Source organism: Carassius carassius, chromosome 17 (genome assembly GCF_963082965.1).
Source record: "Carassius carassius chromosome 17, fCarCar2.1, whole genome shotgun sequence".
NCBI lineage: Eukaryota > Metazoa > Chordata > Actinopteri > Cypriniformes > Cyprinidae > Carassius > Carassius carassius.
The window spans coordinates 26,109,459-26,133,587 of NC_081771.1; the positions used below are offsets into that span (position 1 = coordinate 26,109,459).

The 24,129-nt window shown below is 36.7% G+C and overlaps 1 protein-coding gene across 1 annotated transcript in view; it reads left to right on the forward strand.

The window, feature by feature from the left end:
- The window catches only part of LOC132161423 (dedicator of cytokinesis protein 9-like), a 115,264-nt gene that overhangs the window by 79,044 nt on the left and 12,091 nt on the right, over positions 1-24,129 (forward strand). The window contains exons 13-46 of the mRNA XM_059571451.1: positions 2,617-2,739; positions 3,070-3,152; positions 3,241-3,363; positions 4,439-4,518; positions 4,681-4,871; positions 5,071-5,136; positions 5,343-5,435; positions 5,886-5,997; positions 6,228-6,346; positions 7,320-7,406; positions 7,597-7,689; positions 7,773-7,888; positions 7,983-8,052; positions 8,160-8,285; positions 8,389-8,460; positions 8,817-8,963; positions 9,105-9,188; positions 11,745-11,856; positions 13,276-13,454; positions 14,347-14,454; positions 14,535-14,646; positions 14,760-14,878; positions 16,267-16,381; positions 16,468-16,534; positions 16,639-16,686; positions 19,906-20,042; positions 20,457-20,563; positions 20,657-20,794; positions 21,254-21,436; positions 21,693-21,806; positions 22,178-22,393; positions 22,627-22,684; positions 23,254-23,360; positions 23,919-24,041. Of these exons, the coding sequence (XP_059427434.1) occupies positions 2,617-2,739; positions 3,070-3,152; positions 3,241-3,363; positions 4,439-4,518; positions 4,681-4,871; positions 5,071-5,136; positions 5,343-5,435; positions 5,886-5,997; positions 6,228-6,346; positions 7,320-7,406; positions 7,597-7,689; positions 7,773-7,888; positions 7,983-8,052; positions 8,160-8,285; positions 8,389-8,460; positions 8,817-8,963; positions 9,105-9,188; positions 11,745-11,856; positions 13,276-13,454; positions 14,347-14,454; positions 14,535-14,646; positions 14,760-14,878; positions 16,267-16,381; positions 16,468-16,534; positions 16,639-16,686; positions 19,906-20,042; positions 20,457-20,563; positions 20,657-20,794; positions 21,254-21,436; positions 21,693-21,806; positions 22,178-22,393; positions 22,627-22,684; positions 23,254-23,360; positions 23,919-24,041 (3,828 nt within the window). The remainder of the gene's footprint in view (positions 1-2,616; positions 2,740-3,069; positions 3,153-3,240; positions 3,364-4,438; positions 4,519-4,680; positions 4,872-5,070; positions 5,137-5,342; positions 5,436-5,885; positions 5,998-6,227; positions 6,347-7,319; positions 7,407-7,596; positions 7,690-7,772; positions 7,889-7,982; positions 8,053-8,159; positions 8,286-8,388; positions 8,461-8,816; positions 8,964-9,104; positions 9,189-11,744; positions 11,857-13,275; positions 13,455-14,346; positions 14,455-14,534; positions 14,647-14,759; positions 14,879-16,266; positions 16,382-16,467; positions 16,535-16,638; positions 16,687-19,905; positions 20,043-20,456; positions 20,564-20,656; positions 20,795-21,253; positions 21,437-21,692; positions 21,807-22,177; positions 22,394-22,626; positions 22,685-23,253; positions 23,361-23,918; positions 24,042-24,129) is intronic.

Sequence of the window (24,129 nt, forward strand, 5' to 3'; positions counted from 1 at the left end):
AGATAGATAGATAGATAGATAGATAGATAGATAGATAGATAGATAGATAGATAGATAGATAGAGCTATCCAGTGTGTGACAGAAATGTTATGCCCCTTACCATACCCATTATAAATGAGGCATTTGTTGAAAAGTGTGTTCATCTTCAGTTCTCTCTTCACAGCAGTTCAGTCAGTGTACTGTTTGAGTACATGAATTACTCCGGGATATTTGTTTTAACTCAGAGGGAGTGTCAGCCACATTAAAAAAGTTAACAGCTTAAGTCATTTGTGGATTAATGTTTACTGGAGACGCGAACCGTTTCAAACGATTCAGTTCGATTCGGTGAACTGGTTCAAGAAGATCCGGTTACATTGAGTGATTCGTTCACGAACGGGATATCACTACACTGCAGTGAACGCGCTCACAACAGATCTGGAAGAGAAGACAATGCTGAATAAAGTCGTAGTTTTTGCTATTTTTGGACCAAAATGTATTTTCGATGCTTCAAAAAATTCTAACGGACACTCTGATGTCACATGAACTACTTTGAAGATGTTTTTATTACCTTTGTAGACATGGACAGTATAACGTACACACACTTTCAATGGAGGGACAGAAGGCTCTCGGACTAAATCTAAAATATCTTAAACTGTGTACCGAAGATGAATGGAGGTCTTACGGGTTTGGAACTACATAAGGGTGGGTCATAAATTACATAATTTTTGGCTGAACTAACCCTTTAAATATGAAAATGCACTTACAGACTGTGAGACAGAAGCGCCAGACTGTCCTTGCAAAATTGGAACTGCCCCACTTTATAAAAACAGACACTAGCATAGGCTACTAGGGCTGCACGATTATGACAAAAATCATAATTGTCAAAATTTACATTGAAGTCAAGTCAAGTCACTTTTATTGTCACATCACGCAGCACATGTGCCTTGGTGAGTGAAATTCTTGGGAGTGTTCTCCAGAAATTGCAGAAACAATTAACATATAACCATACAGACTTCAACAGGTGAAAATGCAAAAAAAGGGGGAAGTTGTGGCCTAATGGTTAGAGAGTCGGACTCCCAATCGAAGGGTTGTGAGTTCGAGTCTCGGGCCGGCAGGAATTGTATGTGGGGGGAGTGCATGTATAGTTCTCTCTCCACCTTCAATACCACGACATAGGTGCCCTTGAGCAATGCACTGAAGCCCCAACTGCCCCCCTGGGTGCCACAAGATAAATGCCTGCCCACTGCTCTGGGTGTGTGTTCACAGTGTGTGTGTGTGTTCACTGCTGTGTGTTTGCACTTTGGATGGGTTAAATGCAGAGCACGAATTCTGAGTATGGGTCACCATACTTGGCTGAATGTCACGTCACTTTCGTCAAATGTGCAATATATAGTCAGTACACACAGTGTACTATTAGACATACAGTAAGCACTTCACATTATATGCATATGTACATACATACAGTTAGCACTACACATTATACACTATACACAGAATGTACACATTCTACAGTATGTAGACATAAATACGCAGAAAAATATACTAAGGTGTAACAGATTGTACGTGAACTGGATACAGAGATGTCATGGATGTGCATCAGATGGTATACAGTGGTAGCATTGAATGATGATTTATACCATTGTTTGATGCAAATGCATGCCATATATTTATATGAAAATAAACAAGCTGAAAATTCTCTTACTGAAAAACTTTTAGTGCTTTTCTATAGTATTGAGCCTTCTTTAAATTATATAAAAAAGTAAAAATATGAATGATATCATAATGTTACACTAAAACTAAAACAATGGAAAAACCCTTAAGATTACATGTAGAAAGGAAAAAAAAACATATCTTAACCATGCAGAATAACATAAGTGGACTTTGAACGATCAATTGCCGCTTTGAATGATTACGTAATTGTGGCATCCATAATTGTAATCGCGATCAGAAATTGGATTAATTGTGCAGTCCTATAGGCTACTCTTCCAGGAAACAGACCTCAACCTCCATAAAATCCCCTGCACACTGAATATTTGGGTTAAACTGTTCCGGAACAGTGTTGTAAATACAACTTAACCATTGATTTCTAGTTGTCTCCTCTTTTGGAAGGCCAAACTAAGTAGTTTCGCTTTCACAACGAAACACACAGCGTCTCCACAACATGGCGGCAGCAACAGCGAGAATAAAAGTTAGGCCTTTTTCTTTGTGTGAACATTTGGGGGGTGTTATGCAAATCGTCCCAAATCGTGACATTAGACATGTGGGGGGACGTGTTTGAATGAGTCATTTTAGGGGGGCATGGTAGACTCTTTAACTTTTTAAAGAATATCTCTTTGGATTTAAGTCTTTGTAACTTTACAGATTTTCTTTATGCACCAATAGCTTGTAAAACTTCAAAGAGAAAGGAACAATTTAAATTGCATCGTATGACCCCTTTCAAAGTAAGAGAAGTTACAGAGTTACAGAGTGAAGTGTGTGAGTGTGTTTACTTAGCTATACTTCGGGGAAAATTTGTCCCAGAAATCTATATCTAACCTCCCTTTGGGGACATCTGGGGACATCCTTATTTGGAAAAAGGATGGATAACTGACATAGTCTTTTTAGTAAGAAAAGTCTATGTGCTGATTTGTGTTTCAGGGTGTCTTCTCTGTGACGTGTCCTCACCCTGACATCTTCTTGGTTGCACGAATCGAGAAAGTTCTGCAGGGAGGCATTACTCACTGCGCAGAGCCCTACATGAAGAGCTCCGACTCCAGCAAGGCAATGAGACTAACACAGCTACACACACATACATAAACAAAACATCTGACCCAAACATGCACACACTCATATACCAAACAAAACAGAAGAACCAAATACACACTGTCAATCAAAACAATAAGTGGTTATTACAAGGATAAGGAAAGATTATCAGGGGCTAGGATTCTACTACATCCCACAATGACCCCTTCATTATCCTACCTAAAAATACACAATGATGCCATCCAAAACCCCTGCAAGACTGCCAGGAACGTGCTTTCTGCCCAGTTCACTGTTAATAAAATGTCTCTGGAAGGTTGTGGGGAACAATGTGTGTGTTTTGCTTCACAGATTGCTCAGAAGGTTTTGAAGAATGCCAAGATGGCCTGCAGCAGACTGGGCCAATACAGAATGCCTTTCGCATGGGCAGCCCGGTGAGCCAAAACAGTCTGGAAATGTTCTGTTCTTCTCTCTCTGTGTTGTGTTAATCACAATATTTAATCTTTTTGTTCTTTTCCACAGGCCTTTGTTTAAAGATGCCTCAGGGACTCTGGATAAAAGCGCTCGGTTCTCCGCACTGTACCGACAAGACAGTAATAAACTCTCAGAAGAGGATCTTTTCAAACTGCTGGCGGATTTTAGGAAGTTAGTATTCACCTCATATCATCAGACTTGTCTTGACTAGAGATTCCTGTCCCTTTTACAGTACAGCAGATTCAATATATTAAAACAATGGACTTTAAATGTAAATATTTTCTGAAAATCATATTCTGTAGTGTTTTTGCAGCTGTGGACGGTCCCACCGTTAGGAATGTGTTTTGTAGTACCTCTCAGAGGGGCACTTTTTCAGGTCTCCTACAGATATATGAGCTTCTAATATGAATGTACAATACCTGTCAAAAGTTTGGAATGATCAGATGTTTAAATAGTTTTGAAAGAAGACTTTTCTGCTCACCAAGGCTGTATTTATTTAATAAAAAATACAGTAAAAGAGTAATATTGTGAAATATGATTATAACTTAAAATATATTTTTTCTATTTTGATATATTTTAGAATGTAATTAATTCCTGTGATGGCAAAGCTGAAATTTCAGCAGCCATTAATCCAGTCTTCAGTGGCACATGATCCTTCAGACAACGTTATAATATGTAGTTATGATGCTAACTGTGAAAACAGGTTTTTTTTAACAAGGATGCCTTAAATTCATCAAAAGTGACAGTGAAGATATTTATACAAATGTTACAAAAGGTTTCTGTTCCAAATAAGTGCTGTTATTTTTGTTCTGAACTTTTTGTTCATCACAAATTATCACATAAATATTAAGCAGCAAAAATATGCTAAACATTGATAATAAGAAAAATCATGATTAATAATAGAGCACCAGTAATAACTGATAATACCTGACAATGAAATCAGCATTTTAGAATGATTTCTGTAGGATCATGTGACACCGAAGACTGGAGTAATGGCTGCTAAAAATCTGCTTTTCCATCACATTAATTTGTAATAAAATTTTTAAATCTTATAATTTTTACTGTAGTTTTGATAATTAAATTTAATAAAAATAAATTAAATAGGTGAGCATAAGACTGAATAATGTTTTTATTATTTAATGTTATTTATGCTATATTTATTATTACATGTATTAATTGTATTGATAAATTATTTAAATAATACAACATTTTACCAATAATGTGTATGTCAAAATTGTATCCACAGACCTGAAAAGATGGCTAAACTACCTGTCATCTTGGGTAACCTTGACGTTACCATTGATAATGTCCCTCCAGATGTGGCTAGTAAGTCTTCAAAATATTTGTTAATGTAACCTTAACATAATGCATGCCTTTTCAGATTTTTTTCTTTATAATTTCTACCCTGATCTCCCGAAACGATGTGCTCCCCTTGTGTACAATGAATTGGTCACTTGAACTCAGATTTTTTTCCTCACCATGGGCTAGATTGTGTTACTCCATCCTACATCCCAGTAAGGCCTTTTGAGAGTAATGGGCCAAGCGACGGTGTTCTGTTGGAGATGGAGGAGTTTGTTCCCTGTATTGCCAAGTGCTCTCAGCCTTTCACCACCTACAACAATCATCTCTATGTCTATCCAAAACATCTCAAATATGACAGCCAGAAGTCTTTTGCCAAGGTACATTAGCATTATCAGCTGAAAGCTTCTTGCTTTTTCCATTTTCTTGCAAAAATTAGTGCTCTCTGCCAAAGGTATTGACATATGAGATGGTCAGTGTAAAGAAGGCTCACACCCGCCGCTCCTAAAATATTCCCATAGAGATTCAACGGTAAGTAGTTTTCTGGCTCATGTTCAGTCTTTATGTTATCTGACTCAGGCAAGGAACATTGCAGTATGTGTGGAATTCAAAGAGTCGGATGAAGAAGATGCCCGACCTCTGAAGGTACAAGGCTGCCCCAATCCCTTTCTCATATACAATAAATAGATAATATACAATAAATACTCAAGATCTATTCCTAACCCTGTTCCCCTCTCTCCTATTCCACTGTCTTCTGTTCTTCCTTGCATTGCCCTGTTGCAATAAAGTTAAAAATGCCATATAACTTAAACTTAAAAACTGCTCTATTTATGTGTCACTGTTATGTATAGTGTATCTATGGTCGTCCAGGGGGTCCTCCATTCACCAAACATGCCTATGCAGCTGTACTGCACCACCAGCAGAACCCAGAGTTTTATGATGAGGTGATGCATGGGACGTGATATATATTTAATAGGGGGCCAAGCGCGAAGTAATATACCATATAGACAAACAGATTTTAAATCTGAAAAAGATTTTTCTTTAGGTTTTGCACAGATGATGAGTAATACCATCAGTAGAACCACAAATTAACCAATCAAATACTAAGAAGTTCTAAAATTCAAGTTTTTACTCAACTTTTTATACTCAAATTGTTGTATGCTCGTAATATTTTGAGGAACATGTAATATTATGTACAGTATATACGAGCAACCTGATCATTGTACACTGAAATGTACATTAATATATTTAAATTATTTATTAATTGTTGTAACCCCAGATAAAATGCTTTTTTTGTGTAAATATTGAAGGTACTGATCATCACTTCATATCTTAGATGTGTTTTTTGATTTTTGTTTTCTTTAAATCATGTTGTGTGTGTTTTTGTACTGCAGATAAAAATTGAGTTGCCCACTCAACTTCATGAAAAGCATCACCTGCTTTTCACTTTTTACCACATCAGCTGTGACAGCAGCACAAAGAAGCGGGACATAGTGGAGACCCCAGGTACAGCATGCTGGGTAATTGGGTGACTAACAGTGTTTATATTTTGAGGCATAGGGTAGGGCTCCAGGAACTTGCTTCTTTGTTTTTGTTTTAATATTCATAAAATTTTTGCAGCATTATCAGAGAGAGGCATAGCAATCAATCAATCACAAATTTGTAAGTTCAGTCATTGGATGTGATGAACATTTTCTTCCACACATACTCTCACTGTCTGTCTGTTTCTCTGTCAGTGGGCTCTGCCTGGCTTCCTCTGCTTAAAGATGGTCGTGTTGTTATGAGTGAGCAGCACATCTCTGTGGCATCCAACCTACCAAATGGTTACCTCAGCTGCCAGGAGGGTGTAAGCAAGGTAAACCTACTATGCGCAGTCATAACAAAAACATGAAGTGCTTGGCAAACATTTCAGCCATTTGTTGAGCAAATGTGAACCTGTACCTTTTCTTTGTACATCAATTGAGCATGTGTGTGTGTGGTCTAATTTGCTATACTTTGTGAATATCTACATCTAATAATTATTGATCTTTAGTCGGAGTGGATTGTATTGCATACTATCACTTTTACACAGGAATAGGTTGCTCTTTAATAGCGCCGGAGACTGTTTCATTGATGAATCAACTTTGTCTAGGAAAAATCACTTTATTTATCATTTGGCTTTGCTGCTCCTACAACCAATTACATTGCATGGTCAACATTTAAAGTTGTCTGGTTCAGTGTTCGCCTAAGCTGATCCTGCAGCAAACTATAGAGTTCCAAAAAACCTTCAACCTCCCCCAGCTTCACCTGGATTTACTGTATGTATGCCTATTCATGCAGCAGCAACATATCTTACATGCTTGCTGCAGCATATGTTTTTATATCTTGGCAGTATCAAGTCCATAATTTCTCTACAGCAATTAACATTGTTATATCCATAACATGCTAACTCTATTCAGAGAGTTAGCATTATTAAAATAAAGGTAAGTACAAATTAGTATAAGTATTAGTATGTATTATTTATTATTTATTTATTAGGAGTATAGAAAGCTATAAAATGTATGTGGATATAGTAGCTCATTGCGATCTCTGAATTTATTCGGATCTCTTTTAAAACACATTAAAACAAGCACAAAAGATTATTTGGCTATTTTTGCATGAAAATTAAATTAGGAAGTATGAGAAGGCATAGCTTTATAACAGGCATGGTATAAATTCAGCAAAAGTCTCCATCTCCCTTCATTTAATCTCATTGCTGTCTATGAGAAAGACATTAAATAGATCTTTCAGTGGGCGATCTGTCAGTATAATCAAAATAAACTGTTGTTTTATGGGTGTTGTGTTTGCAGCACTCTAGTCCTGAGATAAAGTGGGTGGATGGAGGACGTCCACTTTTTAAAGTGTCCACACATCTGGTCTCTACCATCTACACTCAGGTATGACTATATATATATATATATATATATACACACAAATTATGCTCTTATTAACACAGAGAATCAATGTCAACGTTGTCTGAATTACATAATGTACTGTATATTTAGCCTTGCAGGCATGATTAGTCACAGGTTCCTTATTTATCTCGTCACAGTCTGTAATTTAAACATCTCTTTTTCACCTCCTCAGGATCAGCACCTGCACAATTTTTTCCATCATTTCCAGAGTATGCAGTCTGGGGCCACGCGTCCAACTGAAGGCGAGCTTGTCAAATACCTCAAGGTGAGCATAGAGAAGATAGAGAAGCAGGATTCTTCTGCATTTATGGTGGGATAAATGACAAAACATTACTCATAAATCCCCAGAGTCTTCATGCTATGGAAGGCCATGTTATGATCAACTTCCTGCCGACTATTTTAAACCAGCTGGTTCATGTTCTGACCAGCGCCAGTAATGAGGATGTTGCTGTAAACACCACCAGGTGAGAGAATAGGAGCCACCAAAATCAAAACATACTGTCTTTCTCGTTCTTCTATCTCACATGCCCCCGTGTTGTTTATCTGTCTCCACTACAGGGTCATGGTCCACATTGTTGCTCAGTGCCACGAAGAGGGTCTAGAACACTACTTGAGGTCTTATGTGAAGGTAAATCAAGTTCTGAAACAATCAGCCAAACTTTAATGTACACTGTCATAGTTTTTTCAGTTTCTAAAATAGATCTTGTTTACATGATTTTCTTCCTGTTATTACAGTACGTGTTTAAAACAGAGTCTTATTCAACCAATAACAGTAAGACGGTGCACGAGGAACTGGCCAAAGCCATGACATCCATTTTAAAGCCTTCAACCGACTTCCTAACCAGCAACAAGCTTCTCAAGGTAGTTTTGTTTTAAAGTTTCTGTTTTGAAACTCTTAAATCGAAGCAAGTATTGTTGTGAAATCTATTTGTCAGTGGTTAAAATGTTTACTTTGGTGTTTCAGTATTCGTGGTATTTTTTTGAAGCCCTGGTGAAGTCAATGGCACAGTACCTGATGGAAAGTGGCAAGGTCAAGGTAAACACAATTATATGCCTCAATAAACTCTCCTTTACTAAAAATGTAATTTACTTTACTAGAAAAACTACCATGGTAAGTAACCATAGCCCCCCCCCCCCCCAAATATCCTGATTAAAACAGTGAAAACTTAGTATTTGCCTTCACTGTTATCAGCAATGAAAATGAACCAAAATAAAAATATCCTGAAAGCTTTTCACTCTTCTGAAAGAGACCCTCTATTAAGGAAATTAACTCTATTAACTGTGGATTTTGGAAGCTGTTTTTTTGAACATGGTTTTTATAAGGGATACTGTATTAGGTAGTTTACTACGTTTCTTTTATTAATTGTCTTAGCTGTTTTGTTCTATGTGCAGTTGTCCAGGAACCAACGATTCACAGCTTCATTCCACCACGCTGTGGAGACACTGGTGAACATGCTGATGCCACACATCACACAGAAGTATAAGGACAATCTGGACGCTGCCCGTAATGCCAACCATAGCCTGGCAGTCTTCATAAAGGTACAGCCACTTCATGTTATATCACCAATATTTGATTGTTTTGTCTGCAAAGTGGTCTCTGGGAGACATCCTGAGTTTTAGAGAGTTGTATGTGAAGCCTTGTATCATTTTCACAGTGTCTTCTCGCTATCTGTCCTACAGCGCTGTTTTACTTTTATGGATCGAGGATTTGTCTTCAAGCAGATAAACAACTACATCTCCTGTTTTGCACCTGGAGATCCCAAGGTACACATAACAGCATAGTTACTCTACATGAAATTATATAGTTATATAAAATGCTAAATCATAATCTATAATTTAATATCAGCACATCTCATTATTAACTCTCTCATGATCAAAATTGTAATCTAATATGGTAACACTTAAAAAAAATTCTCATCAGTAAATCATTAGCAAACATTATTTAATTCTTAACAGATCATCAGTCACATACACTGTATTTGTTAATGTATTTTTCAGTGCTATACAAATCAAGTTAAGATTATTTAAAATTTATATGTTTATAAATGTTTAGTAATCATTCAGTACCTTTATGGGACTTTTAGCTACTGTAACAATATTTGTGTAAAAGGTATTTAGTTAAGTTTAGCTGAATGCTTGCTAAAAACAAAGCCAAGGCTGCATTTTTCTTTTGGAACCAAAATACATGAAAACAGTACTATTTAAAATGTATTTACAATTTAAAATAACTGTTTTCTTTTTTAATATATTTTGGTGGCAAAGATGATTTTTCAGCAGCCATTATTCCAGTCTTCAGTGTCCCAAGAGCCTTCAGAAATCATTAAAATATGCTGATTTGGTGCTCAAGAAACATCTGTTATCATTATCAGTGTTGATTATTAACAGTTGTTCTGCTTGATATTTTTGTATAAGCCGTGATATTTTTCTTTCAGGATTATTTGATAAATAGAAAGTTCAAAACCATTTAGTTGAACAATAAACCTTTTTTAAAATTATATATATATATATATATATATATATTACCTTTGAGAAATGTAATGTTCTGAATAAAAATATTATTTATTTAAAAATAATCTTATTGACTCCAAACTATAATATAATATAATATAATATAATATAATATAATATAATATAATATAATATAATATAATATAATATAATATAATATAATATAATATAATATACAGATGTGTTCAAAATTATTCAACCCCCTTGACTTGCAAGACAATTTGCTATGGAGGATAACATTTTATGAAATCAATTTAACAAAGGCATCAGTAAAGTATTAGAGAAAGTTTGTTAATACACTTTTGAGTGATTCTGAAAATGGAACATTGATGAATCATGATAAAATTCAAATTGGCTCTAAACATTCATTTTCAAAATTATTCAACCCCCTTTGTGAAGAATCTTTTATTCTTTAAAATCACCAATAAAAGTGTCAGTAAGTGTTTAGAAGCTTCTGTCACCTCTCTACTACAGTCTTGGCCCATTCATCGCCTGAAAAAGCTTTAAGATCACTGATAATCTTTGGTTTTAACATTGCCACTGCTTTCTTCAAATTCAACCAGATATTTAAAATGAGAATTAAGCCTGGAGACTGAACAGGTCACTCAAGTACATTCTGTGACTGATCCCTGAACCAAGCAGAAGTAGATTTGAATGTGTACTTTGGGATGACTGTCCTGCAGGAAAGTCCATTGAGCATCAGCTTCAGTCTTTGCACCAAAGGAATCACAATTCTTGTCAAAATGGCCTGATACTTCAAAGAATCCATGATGTCCTTCATACAGTCATGATTTCCACTTCCTTCTACAGTAAAGAAACCCCATAACAGGACTGATCCACCTCCAAGTTTGATGATGGAGATGTTGTTCTTCTGCTTATGAGCTTTGCCACTTTTTGCAGCAGACATACCGCTGATCCATGGATCCAAAAAGTTCCAGTTTGGTCACATCACTCCATAAAACATTCCTCCAGAGCTCCACAAGTCTACACAAATGAATTTTACCAAGTTCAAGTTGGCTTTTTGTTCTTCTTGAGCAAGAGTGGTATTTATCAAGATGTCTCAACATAAAGGCCATATTTGTCTAGTGTTCTTCTTACACACTGCATTGAAATGGTTTTCTTCCTTTCATCGGGTCATCTTGCAAGTCTTTGGCTGTACATTGCAGGTTTTTTTCTCAGTTGCTCTGATTAAACATTTGAAGATATTGTGCTTTTTCTTCCACAACCTCTCAAAGGTTTTCTGGTAAAACACACTTTAAGCTAAGAAATAAGGCTGAGAACTGTGTCTCTAGGAACTTTCAATGTCTTAGGAATCTTCATATAGCCTTAGCCTTTCTAAAGTACTACGATATTTATTCTCTTTTGCTTTTGTGAGATCTCTGTTGACATTTTTGCTTATCAACTTCAATACATGCATGGGCCAAACTGTATGTGTAACAGCTCAACCTAATTCTGTTTTTAATAGAGTTTCTAAAGGCTTAATTATGTTTTGAGACTGTTTTATTCCCCACCATGCAAATAAGTGATTTAAAAATAGCAATGTTGAATAGGGGTTGAATAATTATGACATAGCAGTATTATTAAAAAATCTTATAACTCAAATATATTACATTATATATTGACAATATAACTTTTAATATGCCAGTGAACTGTTATAGATGCAAGTTTTATTATATCCTGGATCTTCAGAAAAGCTTGTATTTGTAAAGTACTGCAGTCTCTAGGGGGTTGAATAATTTTGAACACAACTGTAATATAATATAATATAATACAATATAATATAATATAATTGTGTCTCTCTGTGTCTTGCAGACGCTGTACGAGTTTAAGTTCGAGTTTCTGAGGGTGGTGTGTAATCATGAACACTACGTCCCACTCAATCTGCCCATGCCTTTTGGGAAGGGCCGCATTCAGAGGTTTCAAGGTAAACATACAGCAGTATTCTACAGCACACTGTTGTTGAAATAGTCAAAAAAAATTGTCTGGCATCTCTCTTGAAAGGTTAAGTTGTTCATCAGGAGAATTAGATTTAATAGAATTCTTCTTTCCTCCCTCTGTGGCTTCTGTTCTCTGGGCCTTCTGTACCCATTGCTCATATGATTAGCCGCATTTCCACTGTCGGGCCAGTGCGAGCCAGGGCTTAAAACAGGCCGGCTAAGCTCTCGAGTCGAGACTTATGACAGATAAAATATGTTAAATAAATACACAATTGTGATAGAGAATAAGAAGCTGACGTCTGATCTCTCCTGGTTGCATTTACCATGTTTACTATGGTAACGTTAATGTTTAGCGTGCATAATCTTTTACATCGCTTATAAAGATTTCTGCCTTGTTTAGTGATTATAATCTACATCGGATCAAGCTATTTCAAACACTCGCTGCTGAGTAAGAGTGATTTTTGAACTCAACTGATTTTAAAAAGTCTTTAATGCTAAAGTTATATATCTGTTATCTTTCTGAAATGATCTGCAGTGCTGAGCTCTCCAGACGCGGAGAAACTCCGCCTTTGTTCATAACCCTCTTGCCCCAGCTGGCCCGCTTTGGCCCAAGGTTTTCGTTGGGCCAAAAAACCCTGGCCGTTGGCCCCGAGGAAGCCCCGGCGAGGCACGATCAAGCCCCGGAAGTGACAGTGGAAACGCGATTGGCCCTGGCACGCACTAGCACGCCCGGTTTAAGCTCGCCAGTGGAAACGCGGCTAGTGTCTTCTGCTGTCCCTTTCCACTGTTTCCTCTTTCTTTGTGTGTGCTAGCTTTTCTGTGTCACATTAAGAAGACTCATTTGAGAAGAGTAGGTGAGCAGTCCTGCTTGCCAGGAACTGAACAATGTCTTAATGACACAGTCCATGTCTCTCTTCAGTGTCATAACTGCTATGATGGTTTCGTTCCTGATGTGGACTGGACCTACTCTGGTCTGTCTTACATATGTTGATGTGCGAAAATAAGCTAATTCATTCATGAGTCTGGATGATTGATTGAGTGTTTAAAACTATTTAGTTTACCTTTGTTTTGTAATAACTGTCCATAAACTGGCTTTTGAGTCTGTCTGTGAAATATCATCTTGTGTATGTGTGTTTATTGTGATTTGCTGTACCAGTGAAATTGTAATTTAAAGTGCATAAATCAAATCAGTGCTCTTGGTTTTATTATAAAAAGCTGTAGAACTGTTTTTGTTTGAGGCATTGTTAAATACAAAACAGCATTTTTCTCAGCTAGTTGTCTTTGATCTTTTAAGCAGAATATTTGAGGCGAAACTTTCAAACACAGTTTTAGATTAGCTGGTGGTTACATTCAGTGTTTGTGGTGTAATGTCTTTCTTTCTCTTTCTTTTCTCCGTGTCTTCATAGATCTACAGTTGGACTATTCACTGACTGATGATTTCTGCAGGAATCACTTCCTAGTTGGTTTGTTATTGAGGGAGGTGTGTGGGGCCCTTCAGGAGTTTGGGGAAGTCCATCAGATCGCCATTCAGGTTCTCAAGAGTCTGATGATCAAACACACATTTGACGATCGCTATGCCTCAAAGGTCAGTGCACAGTTCCAATAAATCCCTCAAGTTAAGAAAAATAACTGTTTTAAAATTAAGGGTGTTTGCAAGGGTTTTCATAATTTTGTAACTGCCTTAGCACCTTACTATGTAAGCCCGTTTCCTTTTTATCTCACAATTCTGACTCAGAATTGTGAGTTCATATCTTGCTATTCTGACTGTATAACACACAATTGTGATTTATAAAGTCAAAATTGCGAGATATAGTCACAATTGTGAGAAAAATAGAAAGTCAGAATTGCAAGATATAAAGTCGCAATTATGATTTTTTTTCTCGCAATTCTGACTTTCTATTTTTCCTCACAATTGCGAGTTCATATCTCGCAATTCTGACTTTTTTTCTCAGAATTACAAGTTATAAAGTCAATTCCAAGGGGAAAAAGTAATAATTGTGAGTTTATATCCGCAATTCAGACTTTATAACTGGCTATTTTGACTTTTTTTAACTCGTAATTGCGAGTTTATATCACACAATTCTGACTTCATAACTCACAATTGAGAAAAAAGTCAGAATTGTGAGGTACAAAGTCGCAATTATCTTGTTTTATTTTTTATTTAGTGGCAGAAACGGGCTTTCATACTTTACAGTGGCATAACAAAAAAAATACAAATAATAATTCCTTTGGAAAAAAATTATGAACCCAAGCTTTTGAGTGGTAGTGTATTAAACATGATCTTATTTTGTATATTTTAGTTCTTTCCAAGTTCAAGTACAAAGGAACTCTACTTGTACGCCAATTGCCTTTTTAAAAAACAGTGCCCGGAAGCACTTTCAAGATTTCCACTTCTAGAGCTGACTTGCCTTAAACAGACATTGATTTTAACTGGTAAATATCTACTGTAAGTCGTGTATGTGTGTATGTGTGCACAGAGTCAGCAGGCAAGGTTGGCGACGCTTTATCTACCCTTGTTTGGGTTGCTGCAGGAGAACGTTTACAGATTGAATGTGAGAGACACATCTAATTTTAACACCAACCAGGTGAATCATCTTTCATATCAGTCTATTATTCACAATTTAAGCAACCCTTACATTTCTCCTTATTTCTTATTTCTCCTCAGAATGGGCGAGATGAACATCTTTCCAGCATCTCTACAGTAACACCTCAAAAGTCTGTTGGCAACCTTGACAACAGCCTTCATAAAGATGTATTTGGGGTCATCTCAGGAACTGGTGAGTAATGAGAAAATCAAAAACGACCAGCAACTCAGGCCTTTCACCTTTTGGCATTAGTGAGATTATCTGTGAATGATTTCTTTATGTGAATTAATTTATTCTGTGTGCAGCATCTCCTCACACCTCTACGCCTAACATTGGCTCTGTGCGTCACGCTGACTCTCGAGGTTCTCTGATCAGCACAGACTCAGGAAACAGCATCCCTGAGAAGACCAGCTCCCTCGATAAGGTAAAATAACAGTTGAATAACAGTTACGATGTTCATCAGGTCTAAAATAATCTCTTATTTGCATTGTTTATAGAATAGAATCTCCTGCTTTCATATTATGTACTATGAAAAGCACTTTACAAAATTAAAATGGACTTGACTTTGTCTTTTAAAAACAATGTTAAATGGATATATTAAATGTTCAGGGGGAGTTCCTTCCTCCTCCAAATGTGCCCAGGGGGCCTTTAACTGGAGCTGTGATGTATTCACTTTTCCACATGTGTCTAATACATTACATGAACATGTGAGGTCATGAAACATCTGTTATGCTGCATTTCTCTCTCCCTGGGTCATTTCTAGGCAACGGTGCCTAAAATTTTCATGGTTTTTTAACATCTCAATTGAAGTCACATTTTATGCCCCCTCAGGCTTAAACTAGCAGAGCCAAAACCTTCAAAAACATTGGGTGTTTTCAATAGTAAATTATTAAACTAATGATCCCAAAAATACAGATAGTATTTTTTCTTAAGTAACCTTAACTGAAAAACCATGCATTATTTCAAGAGATTTGGAAGATTGTAAATTAATGTAGTACCACAAGTTTTTCCCCATTTCTTATGAAATATTACTTCTTATGTAAGAGAAACATAAAAATGAATAAACATTGAAATCATAATATTTACATTTAGGTTTATTTTTTTGTAACCTATTTAAGATGATGTTATAAGGAATGGGTACATACTGTACAAACTGGCAAATGTAATCTTTAAAATTTTTCAGGTTTAATGTTTTTTTTTTCTTTTACTTACTAAACAAGTTTTAAATATATTGAAATATCATAAGGACGCAAATGGCACCATCACTGCTTTAACTGAGCCTCAGCTGTATTTAGCAGCATGTAGTCGTTGCTAATAAGTTTCCCTCAACCATTCCTCTTACATTTTCTCCTCTTACCCTTGACCTCTGACCTCTTAGCCGAAAGAGAGGTTTACACGTAGACACACCCTCACCGTGTTGCCCCTCCCCCTTGAACCAGAGGACTCCGCCCCTCTCAGCTGGGCAGCCAAACGTGTCACAATGGATTTCTCACTGCTTTCAAGCCCTGCCCTCAACGATAACGACATTAACAGAATTACTGACACCATACAAGTAGAGCAACCCTAGAGTGTCCCCATCTGGGGAGTGTGTGTGCTTCACTCTCTATAATCTTTTAAGCATCATGAAGGTGTTGCATGTCTTTCTCATATTGTATATTAACAGCTCTGTGCATGTAGTGGGGTGTTTTTTGCACACTTAAAGTCATATAAGGATGAGCAATGGCTCGCAGTGTGATGTGATATTTTGATGGGTCTTCCATTATATACTGTACTTTATCTGTGTGTGTGTGTGTGTGTGTGTGTGTACGACAGACCCAATCAGCCTCAGCTCTGGGTAGCTCTATGCTGCGCTGTGATAAATTGGACAGAGAAGAAGTCAAAAACCTGCTCATGTGTTTCCTCCATGTCTTAAAGAGCATGTCTGAAGGTAAGAAAATGCACACGTGGCTTTAATTTTCAAAGTCCACATACTTTTGTTTATAATTGTCCTAATTTTTTTTATTATTTTTCCAGATGCCTTATTTACATACTGGAACAAAGCCACAACCTCTGAGCTGATGGACTTTTTCACTTTAGTAGAGTAAGTCATCTAGACTGGTACTAATCACATCAAAGCATCAGAGTACTGAAGTCCTGGAACTTAATACTGAGCACTCAGTTTATTTCTCTCTCTTTCACACACAGAGTCTGTTTACATCAGTTCAGGTATATGGGGAAGAGATTCATTGCCAGGTAAAAAAAAAAAAAGAGTTTTCTCCTACCAATATAAGAATTCTTAGAAGTCTTTGAATTTTGGTGCTACATATAAATCATATTTCAGCGGGAACATAAAGTACTCATATTCACGGTAAAGAGGATATTTATGACAAAACAATAGAAGGAATAAGTATCCTGATTAAGACTTTCAATTTAATTTTGTGGGAAATCAGGGAACATAAGGCCATTAAGTATTTTTTTTTTTTCGAATATTAGAATATTTATGCAAAAAATAAAAAATGTATCATAATTCATCAAATGCATCAATTTAGAACTTTTATTGGTATAATAGATAGTACTACATTATATTTTTAAATAATTAAAATGACAGTATTTTTATGCATAATGTATAATATATGTATTCTGTGTATTTACTGTATATACATTATATATAAATGTATATACTATATATAATATTGTATATATTTATGCAATATATTATTTAATATAATATACTGTATGTATTATATATATATATATATATATATATATATACCGTATTTTCCGGACTGTAAGTCACACTTTTTTTCATAGTTTGGCTGGTCCTGCGACTTATAGTCAGGTGCGACTATGTTTATATTTACCTTCTCCAGCCACGAGATGGCGCTCCTGTACCCTACACTGAAAACATAGAGCGCCCTCTCGCGGCTGTAGACGGTAATGTTTTTTCTCGGTTCTTGGTTCAGAATAAATGCGACTTCTAGTCCAGTGCGACTTATATATGTTTTTTTCCTCGTCATGACGTATTTTTGGACTGATGCGACTTATACTCACTTACTAAATAATGTTTTTAATACTTTTTTTATTGTGATTTTTTGTTTTATTATATTTTTTATTGTTGTTTTGTTGTATATTATTTTCTTGTCATTACTTGTTTTGTGTACATGTAAGCATAATAATGTCAATAAGGTAATTTAAATGTATTAATGCATTAAAGGGTTAGTTCACCCAAAAATCAAAATTATGTCATTAATAACTCACCCTCATGTCGTTGCAAACCCGTGAGACCTCCTTTTATCTTCGGAACACAGTTTAAGATATTTTAGATTTAGTCCGAGAGTTCTCAGTCCCTCCATTGAAACTGTGTGCACGGTATACTGTCCATGTCCAGAAAGGTAAGAAAAACATCATCAAAGTAGTCCATGTGACATCAGAGGGTCAGTTAGAATTTTTTGAAGCATCGAAAATACATTTTGGTCCAAAAATGGACTACTTTGATGATGTTTTTTTTTTACCTTTCTGGACAAGGACAGTATACCATGCACACAGTTTCAATGGAAGGACTGAGAGCTCTCGGACTAAATCTAAAATATCTTAAACTGTGTTCCGAAGATAAACGGAGGTCTCACGGGTTTGGAACAACATGAGGGTGAGTTATTGATGACATCATTTTGATTTTTGGGTGAATTATCCCTTTAAGATTTAATTAATTTGGGCCAGTGCTAGGCTTAAGATTAGTGACTTGGAAAAAACAATATAATTATCTGCAAGGCCACTTTTTCCAATATCTGTTCAAAGATTTCTTCCTCTGCCACTACAGTGTTGCCTAATGTATTTGAATTATCTTCATTTGGTGGTAATATTTAGTTATTATCAATAATATTGTGTTTCTAAATTATTCATTGTGCATAATTTTTTATTAATTATCAGTTATCATAGATTACAAAAATAGTAATTATCTGGATGTCACGAATGATGAATTCACTTACATTTCTTTTAATTAGTTGATAGCCCTAGTACTAATTTTAACACAAATGATTTTATCAGTTCTCCTCTATAAAACCAGACATACAAACACAAGCTCAAGACCACCACTGCTATCTCATATCTATCTGTCTCCCTCTAGCCTTTAACATGCACTCACACATACATGCATACATGGCATCAAGTCCTACACTACCTTGAATGACGCTACTCCTTTATGTGTGTATATGTTTTATTGGCTGAAATGCTGGCGAGGGTTCAGTTAGTACAGTGATACTGTAGCATCCTGGCACCCCTGAACAGGGTAAGAGCTATTTGTGCTTTTGAGTGGCCTTCACTAACAGCATGCTGACTCATTCAACTAACTCACTGCTCTGTGTGTATGTGTGCTGAGACATTTCCACATTCATGCTTTCTCAGTAGTCAAAGAGCAAAAGGTTTTGTGGTGTCCGTTTAGATATTTATCACTTGCATGTATCCATTCAACACATCTAGCACAATAATATGCTCACACCAGTGTGCTGCGCATCATCACATGTCCTGCTCTTAGTCCTGTGGATAACCAGTAACATGGCTAATGGATGCCAACATCTAATGCACTGTATTAACATCTTCTATAAAACATCTACAGCATCATGTTGTTTATGAGCAGTAATACAGGTGCAACTTTGTGTCATATATCATATTTATATAATATGATGTAGGGAACATACAGTGTCAGATAGAGTAGAAGTCAACCGTGGTGAATACAGGTGTTTTATAGCGGTCAGTTCATGAGAAATCAAGCTTTTGTTGATATTTTGAAATAAATTTGAATTTCAAAACTTCAAATTGTCCTCACTAGTTTACAAGCATCTGTTGAAACTAATCTAGAAATACAGTCCTTGGTCATTTCAGTCCGACCTTGATAGTTTGTGTATTGCACATTTTAGCATGGGTTGTTTTGTGAACCTGTCATAAAACAATGCAAGCTTTGCAAATAGGCTTTCATTGAACAATAGACAATGTAAAATATATTGACTTGTCAGCAAAATTGCTGATCATAAGCTGCTGTTACTCATTTCATGTTCAGAGAAGCTGTTTTCAAAAGTCTTAAGGGTACACTGCCAATCAAAGATATTAAGCAGTACAACTGTTTATAACATTGATAATCAAAAGAAATGTTGCTTAAGCTCCAAATCAGCATTTTCGATTTCTGAAGTATTATGTGACACTGAAGAATAGAGTAATGGCTGCTGAAAATTTAGATGTACTATTATTTGAATTACATGAAATTACATTTTAAAATATATGAACATACAAAACTTTAAATTGTAATAAATCCCAAACTTTGGGAAAGTACAGCTGGAGAGTGTGGAGCATGGTCTAAAATAACAATATAAGCAGACCTCATAAAATCTATTACATGACCCCTACATATTTGCATTTAAAACTGTATGCACATGATTGACAGCTTACCAGATCTCTAATAAAGACTTTGTTTTCCCTCAGAAGCCAGGATGGGGTGGGGTTTTTGGCTCCGGACAGGAAGTCATTGACTCTTCCTGTATCTCGTAACAGAGGGAGCATCATGCACACACGCTTACACCAGCTGGGCAGCCTGGAGAACGCGCACACTTTCAACCACAGTAAGACACATGAACACGCATTCATTTCTTAATTACTCCTCATCCTTCACAAGCTCTCTAAGATGAACATTTAGAAGAATTGAATGTGCTTTGACAACCATGAAAGTTACACTGTGTATATGTGTGTGTGTGTGTGTGTGTGTATGTTTCAGTCTGAGAATTTGTTCTTGGGATCCTTGTAGACTAACCTGTTCTTCTTGGCTTTCAAGGGGTCCAAAAAGCATAGTGCTATGCATATTCTACATGTCATCTTCAATGCAGAAATAATTAAGTGTTGTAATCGAGTGGTTTTTCAATCCTGGTTCTGTCTTCCAGGACCAGGTTTGAGTACCTGGTCCTGGAACCAAAGCAGCTTATCTCGCCTCTGTTCAGTTATTAAATGATATGATCTTTCTTTTCCTCATTCTACTCCAGCGTATTGCCATGGTGATGCTGACGCGTGTCTCCTGGAGGCTAACGTCTCAACAGAGGTGTGCTTGACTGTGCTGGACACGCTCAGTATCTTCATTATGGGCTTTAAGGTATAGACAACAAGTGGAAGTGTGTGTTTATTAGTACAAGTCAAAGCTCAGTTCTTCCTTTTAGCACTCTCATATTGAACCATGTATCCACAGAACCAGCTGTGTGCAGATTTGGGTCATAACCCACTGATGAAGAAGGTTTTCCAGGTGCACCTCTGTTTCCTTCAGATCCCCCAGTCAGAGACAGCACTGAAGCAGGTCTTCACCTCTCTACGTACCTTCATTTACAAGGTAATCAAAAGAGCTACCCTCACTCTTGATTCATGGGATATGAGGGAAGAAAATCCCCAATGGAGACCCTGACAGTTTACAGTTAAAAATTGTTTATTTATGGATCAAACAAGCAAAACAGTAATTAAAGTTTTTAAAATTCAATATATATTTCCTTACCAGCCTTTCAAAGGGTTAGTTCACCCAAAATTGTCGTCATTCTTCTTTGAGTTTCTTTCTTCTGTTGGTTTGTTGGTTTCCAAACAGTTGCTGGTAGCTATTGACTTCCAAAGTATGGAGAAAAAAAAATTATATGAAATGGCTCAGATTCATCAAAACATCAGTCAATTTACTCTTCCCTCCATTGATTTTAATAATTTAGATTGCATAATTGGGTAATTAAATGTCCAATATAAGTGTACACATGATGAAGACATAAGTGTTGTTCATTAGTCTCGTGTCTTTTTCTGTCTTTCTCAGTTTCCCTGTACATTTTTTGACGGACGGGCGGATATGTGTTCCTGTTTGTGCTACGAGATCCTGAAGTGCTGTAATTCCAAACTGAGCTCCATACGCAGTGATGCCGCCCACCTGCTCTATTTCCTCATGAAGAGCAACTTTGAGTACAATGGCAGGAAGTCCTTTGTCCGCACACACCTGCAGGCAAGAGAGGGATAAGAGAATAATGGGGGGGGGGGGGTCAAATAAAGTCCAGGAGTGTCAATCAAATAATTTTTTTTCTAATTTTAAGTCTACCCCTTGGAGATTTGATGAGGCCCCCAGTGGGTCCCGGGGCCATTGGTTGAGAGCCACTGATCTAGAGAGCCCTTTTGCAATCTAGATTCAATACTGGCCATTTTTTTTTTATAAAACACAATCTGGCTGAACCTGGCGATTTATTTGAAAACATTTTTCTCAGGTGGTGATTGCAGTGAGTCAGCTGATCGCTGATGTCATCGGGATTGGAGGGACACGGTTCCAGCAGTCCCTGTCCATCATTAATAATTGTGCCAACAGTGATAAAACTGTAAAGGTAAAATTAGAAATTTCCATTTATGCAGTATATACTAAATACATTTTTATTATACTGTAGGTTGCAATCTGAGTAAATGCTGGAATGCCCTACATGAGTTTCAATGTAATGAACAAATTAATAAGCATCATGCCTTACAGACTTTATCCTCTGTAATCATAGATGATTTTTCTATGAATTTGGTTACATATGAGTGCCCAAAATTTCTACACTGGCTATTACTTTCAGCAGATAATGTCAACTTCAGACTGCAAATTGGGGCAAAAATCTGGGCAAAAAGGAAGCATCTACATACATTTTCAAATCAGTGTATATGTCTCATCAGACGTGACTGTTTGCCTGTTATGCACTCTCTCTTCCTATTCTTCCAGCACACTGCTTTCCCATCGGATGTGAAGGACCTTACCAAACGGATCCGGACAGTACTGATGGCCACTGAACAGATGAAGGAACATGAAAAAGACCCAGAGATGCTGGTGGACCTGCAGTACAGCCTGGCCAAATCCTACACCAGCACCCCTGAGCTGCGCAAAACCTGGCTGGATAGTATGGCTAAAATCCACGTGAAGAATGGAGATCTGTCTGAGGCAAGCTGGCCAAATTATACTAATTAATAATCTAAAAAACTAAATAAACTTAATTAGCCAAATAACTAAATTGGGTTAAACATATCCTGTTACTTTTATTTTTAACTCCTTAGTTTTGGTGTTCTTCACTTCAGTATTTGAGTTAACAGTTCATTCAGCATCAGTTTGTATGGTGATGTAAGAAAACGGTGGTTGTTGGATAACGTTACATCAGTGGCTTATTTTTTCTTTAGGCAGCGATATGTTACGTGCATGTGGCAGCACTTGTAGCCGAGTATCTGAAGAGGAAAGGTGAGGAGTCCACTAAGGGGCACAGTAAATATAACAAGGGCAACTAAGTCGTGTTATTGCCGGCCCGAGATTCGGACCCACAACCCTAGGGTTAGGAGTCAAACTCTCTAACCACTAGGCCACAACTTTTTTGTCTGACTTATCAAATATGCTTTGTAAGCTTTGATAATTGAGCTTATTTTTTTAGTATACATGTAAAAGGTGATATACATTTTCATTCCATGCTTGAATGCACGCACACACAGAGACAGATATATAAAGGCATCTTGTTCAAAGTTCAACTCTATTTTGCAATCTATAGTTCTTTGTGAATTTATTTTACAGAAGGTAATTTGATAACAGCTCTAATAATGCAGAGACAGGAAAATGAACACATGTATGCACAAAAACACACACATTCACATATTATGCAGTGTTACGCAACATTATTTATGGAGGAAATTACTTCTCGAGGTGTGATGTTTCCCTTCATACCTGGTGTGTGTCCAAATGCCAGATATTCTGTAAAGGTTTTGCAGTTTATTGAACCTGTTTAACCTATTCTGCTTACTATTCCTTCTTCTTGGCAGGAATGTTCCGGCAGGGCTGCTCTGCTTTTCGTGTGATCACACCCAATATTGATGAGGAGGCAGCCATGATGGAGGATGTGGGCATGCAGGACGTTCACTTCAATGAGGTTCAAACCAGCTCACTCCTGATCTCATGTATATACAGTATAGCCACATTCCCCCTTAATCCTGCCACTCTTTCATATTGACCATGCATCTACACTGGACTGAATTCAAAACTCTTTTTTAATAACAACGTCAGCAATAATCCATGGTAGAAAATGCTCTCAGATTTCTCATCTAATCAGTATCAATTGCCCCTTTCCAGTGGGTGTGTTAGTACAGGAAGTCCAGATAATGAGCCCTGATTAGACCTGAGAGTCCCTCATACTGTGAATAATCAGTTTGCATTTTTAATGAACTCTTTGTGTAATATTTACATGTTGTTCAGTGCTTACACTTGTGATAAAAGATCATCTCTGCTGCTGGAATTTGTCTGGTTCCCTTTATCAAGATAATTAGATTAAAAAACAGATAAGTTACCAGTAAATTACTTAGAACAGCCGTTTTGTCTGTAGCATGATTTGTTGAGAGAAGATAGTTTGCTGTATCTGGAGGTGTTATGAAAGTGAGTTATTGCTAAAATGGAGTTGAAACAGTAATTATTTATGCATGTTTATCTGCAGGAGGTGCTGATGGAGTTGTTGGAAGCTTGTGCTGATGGTTTATGGAAAGCTGAACGTTATGAACTTATTTCAGATATCTACAAACTCATTATTCCAATTTACGAACTGCGCAGAGACTTTGAGGTGCACACATAAACACACACACCCACACACACACACACACACACACACACACACACACACACACACACACACACACACACACACACAC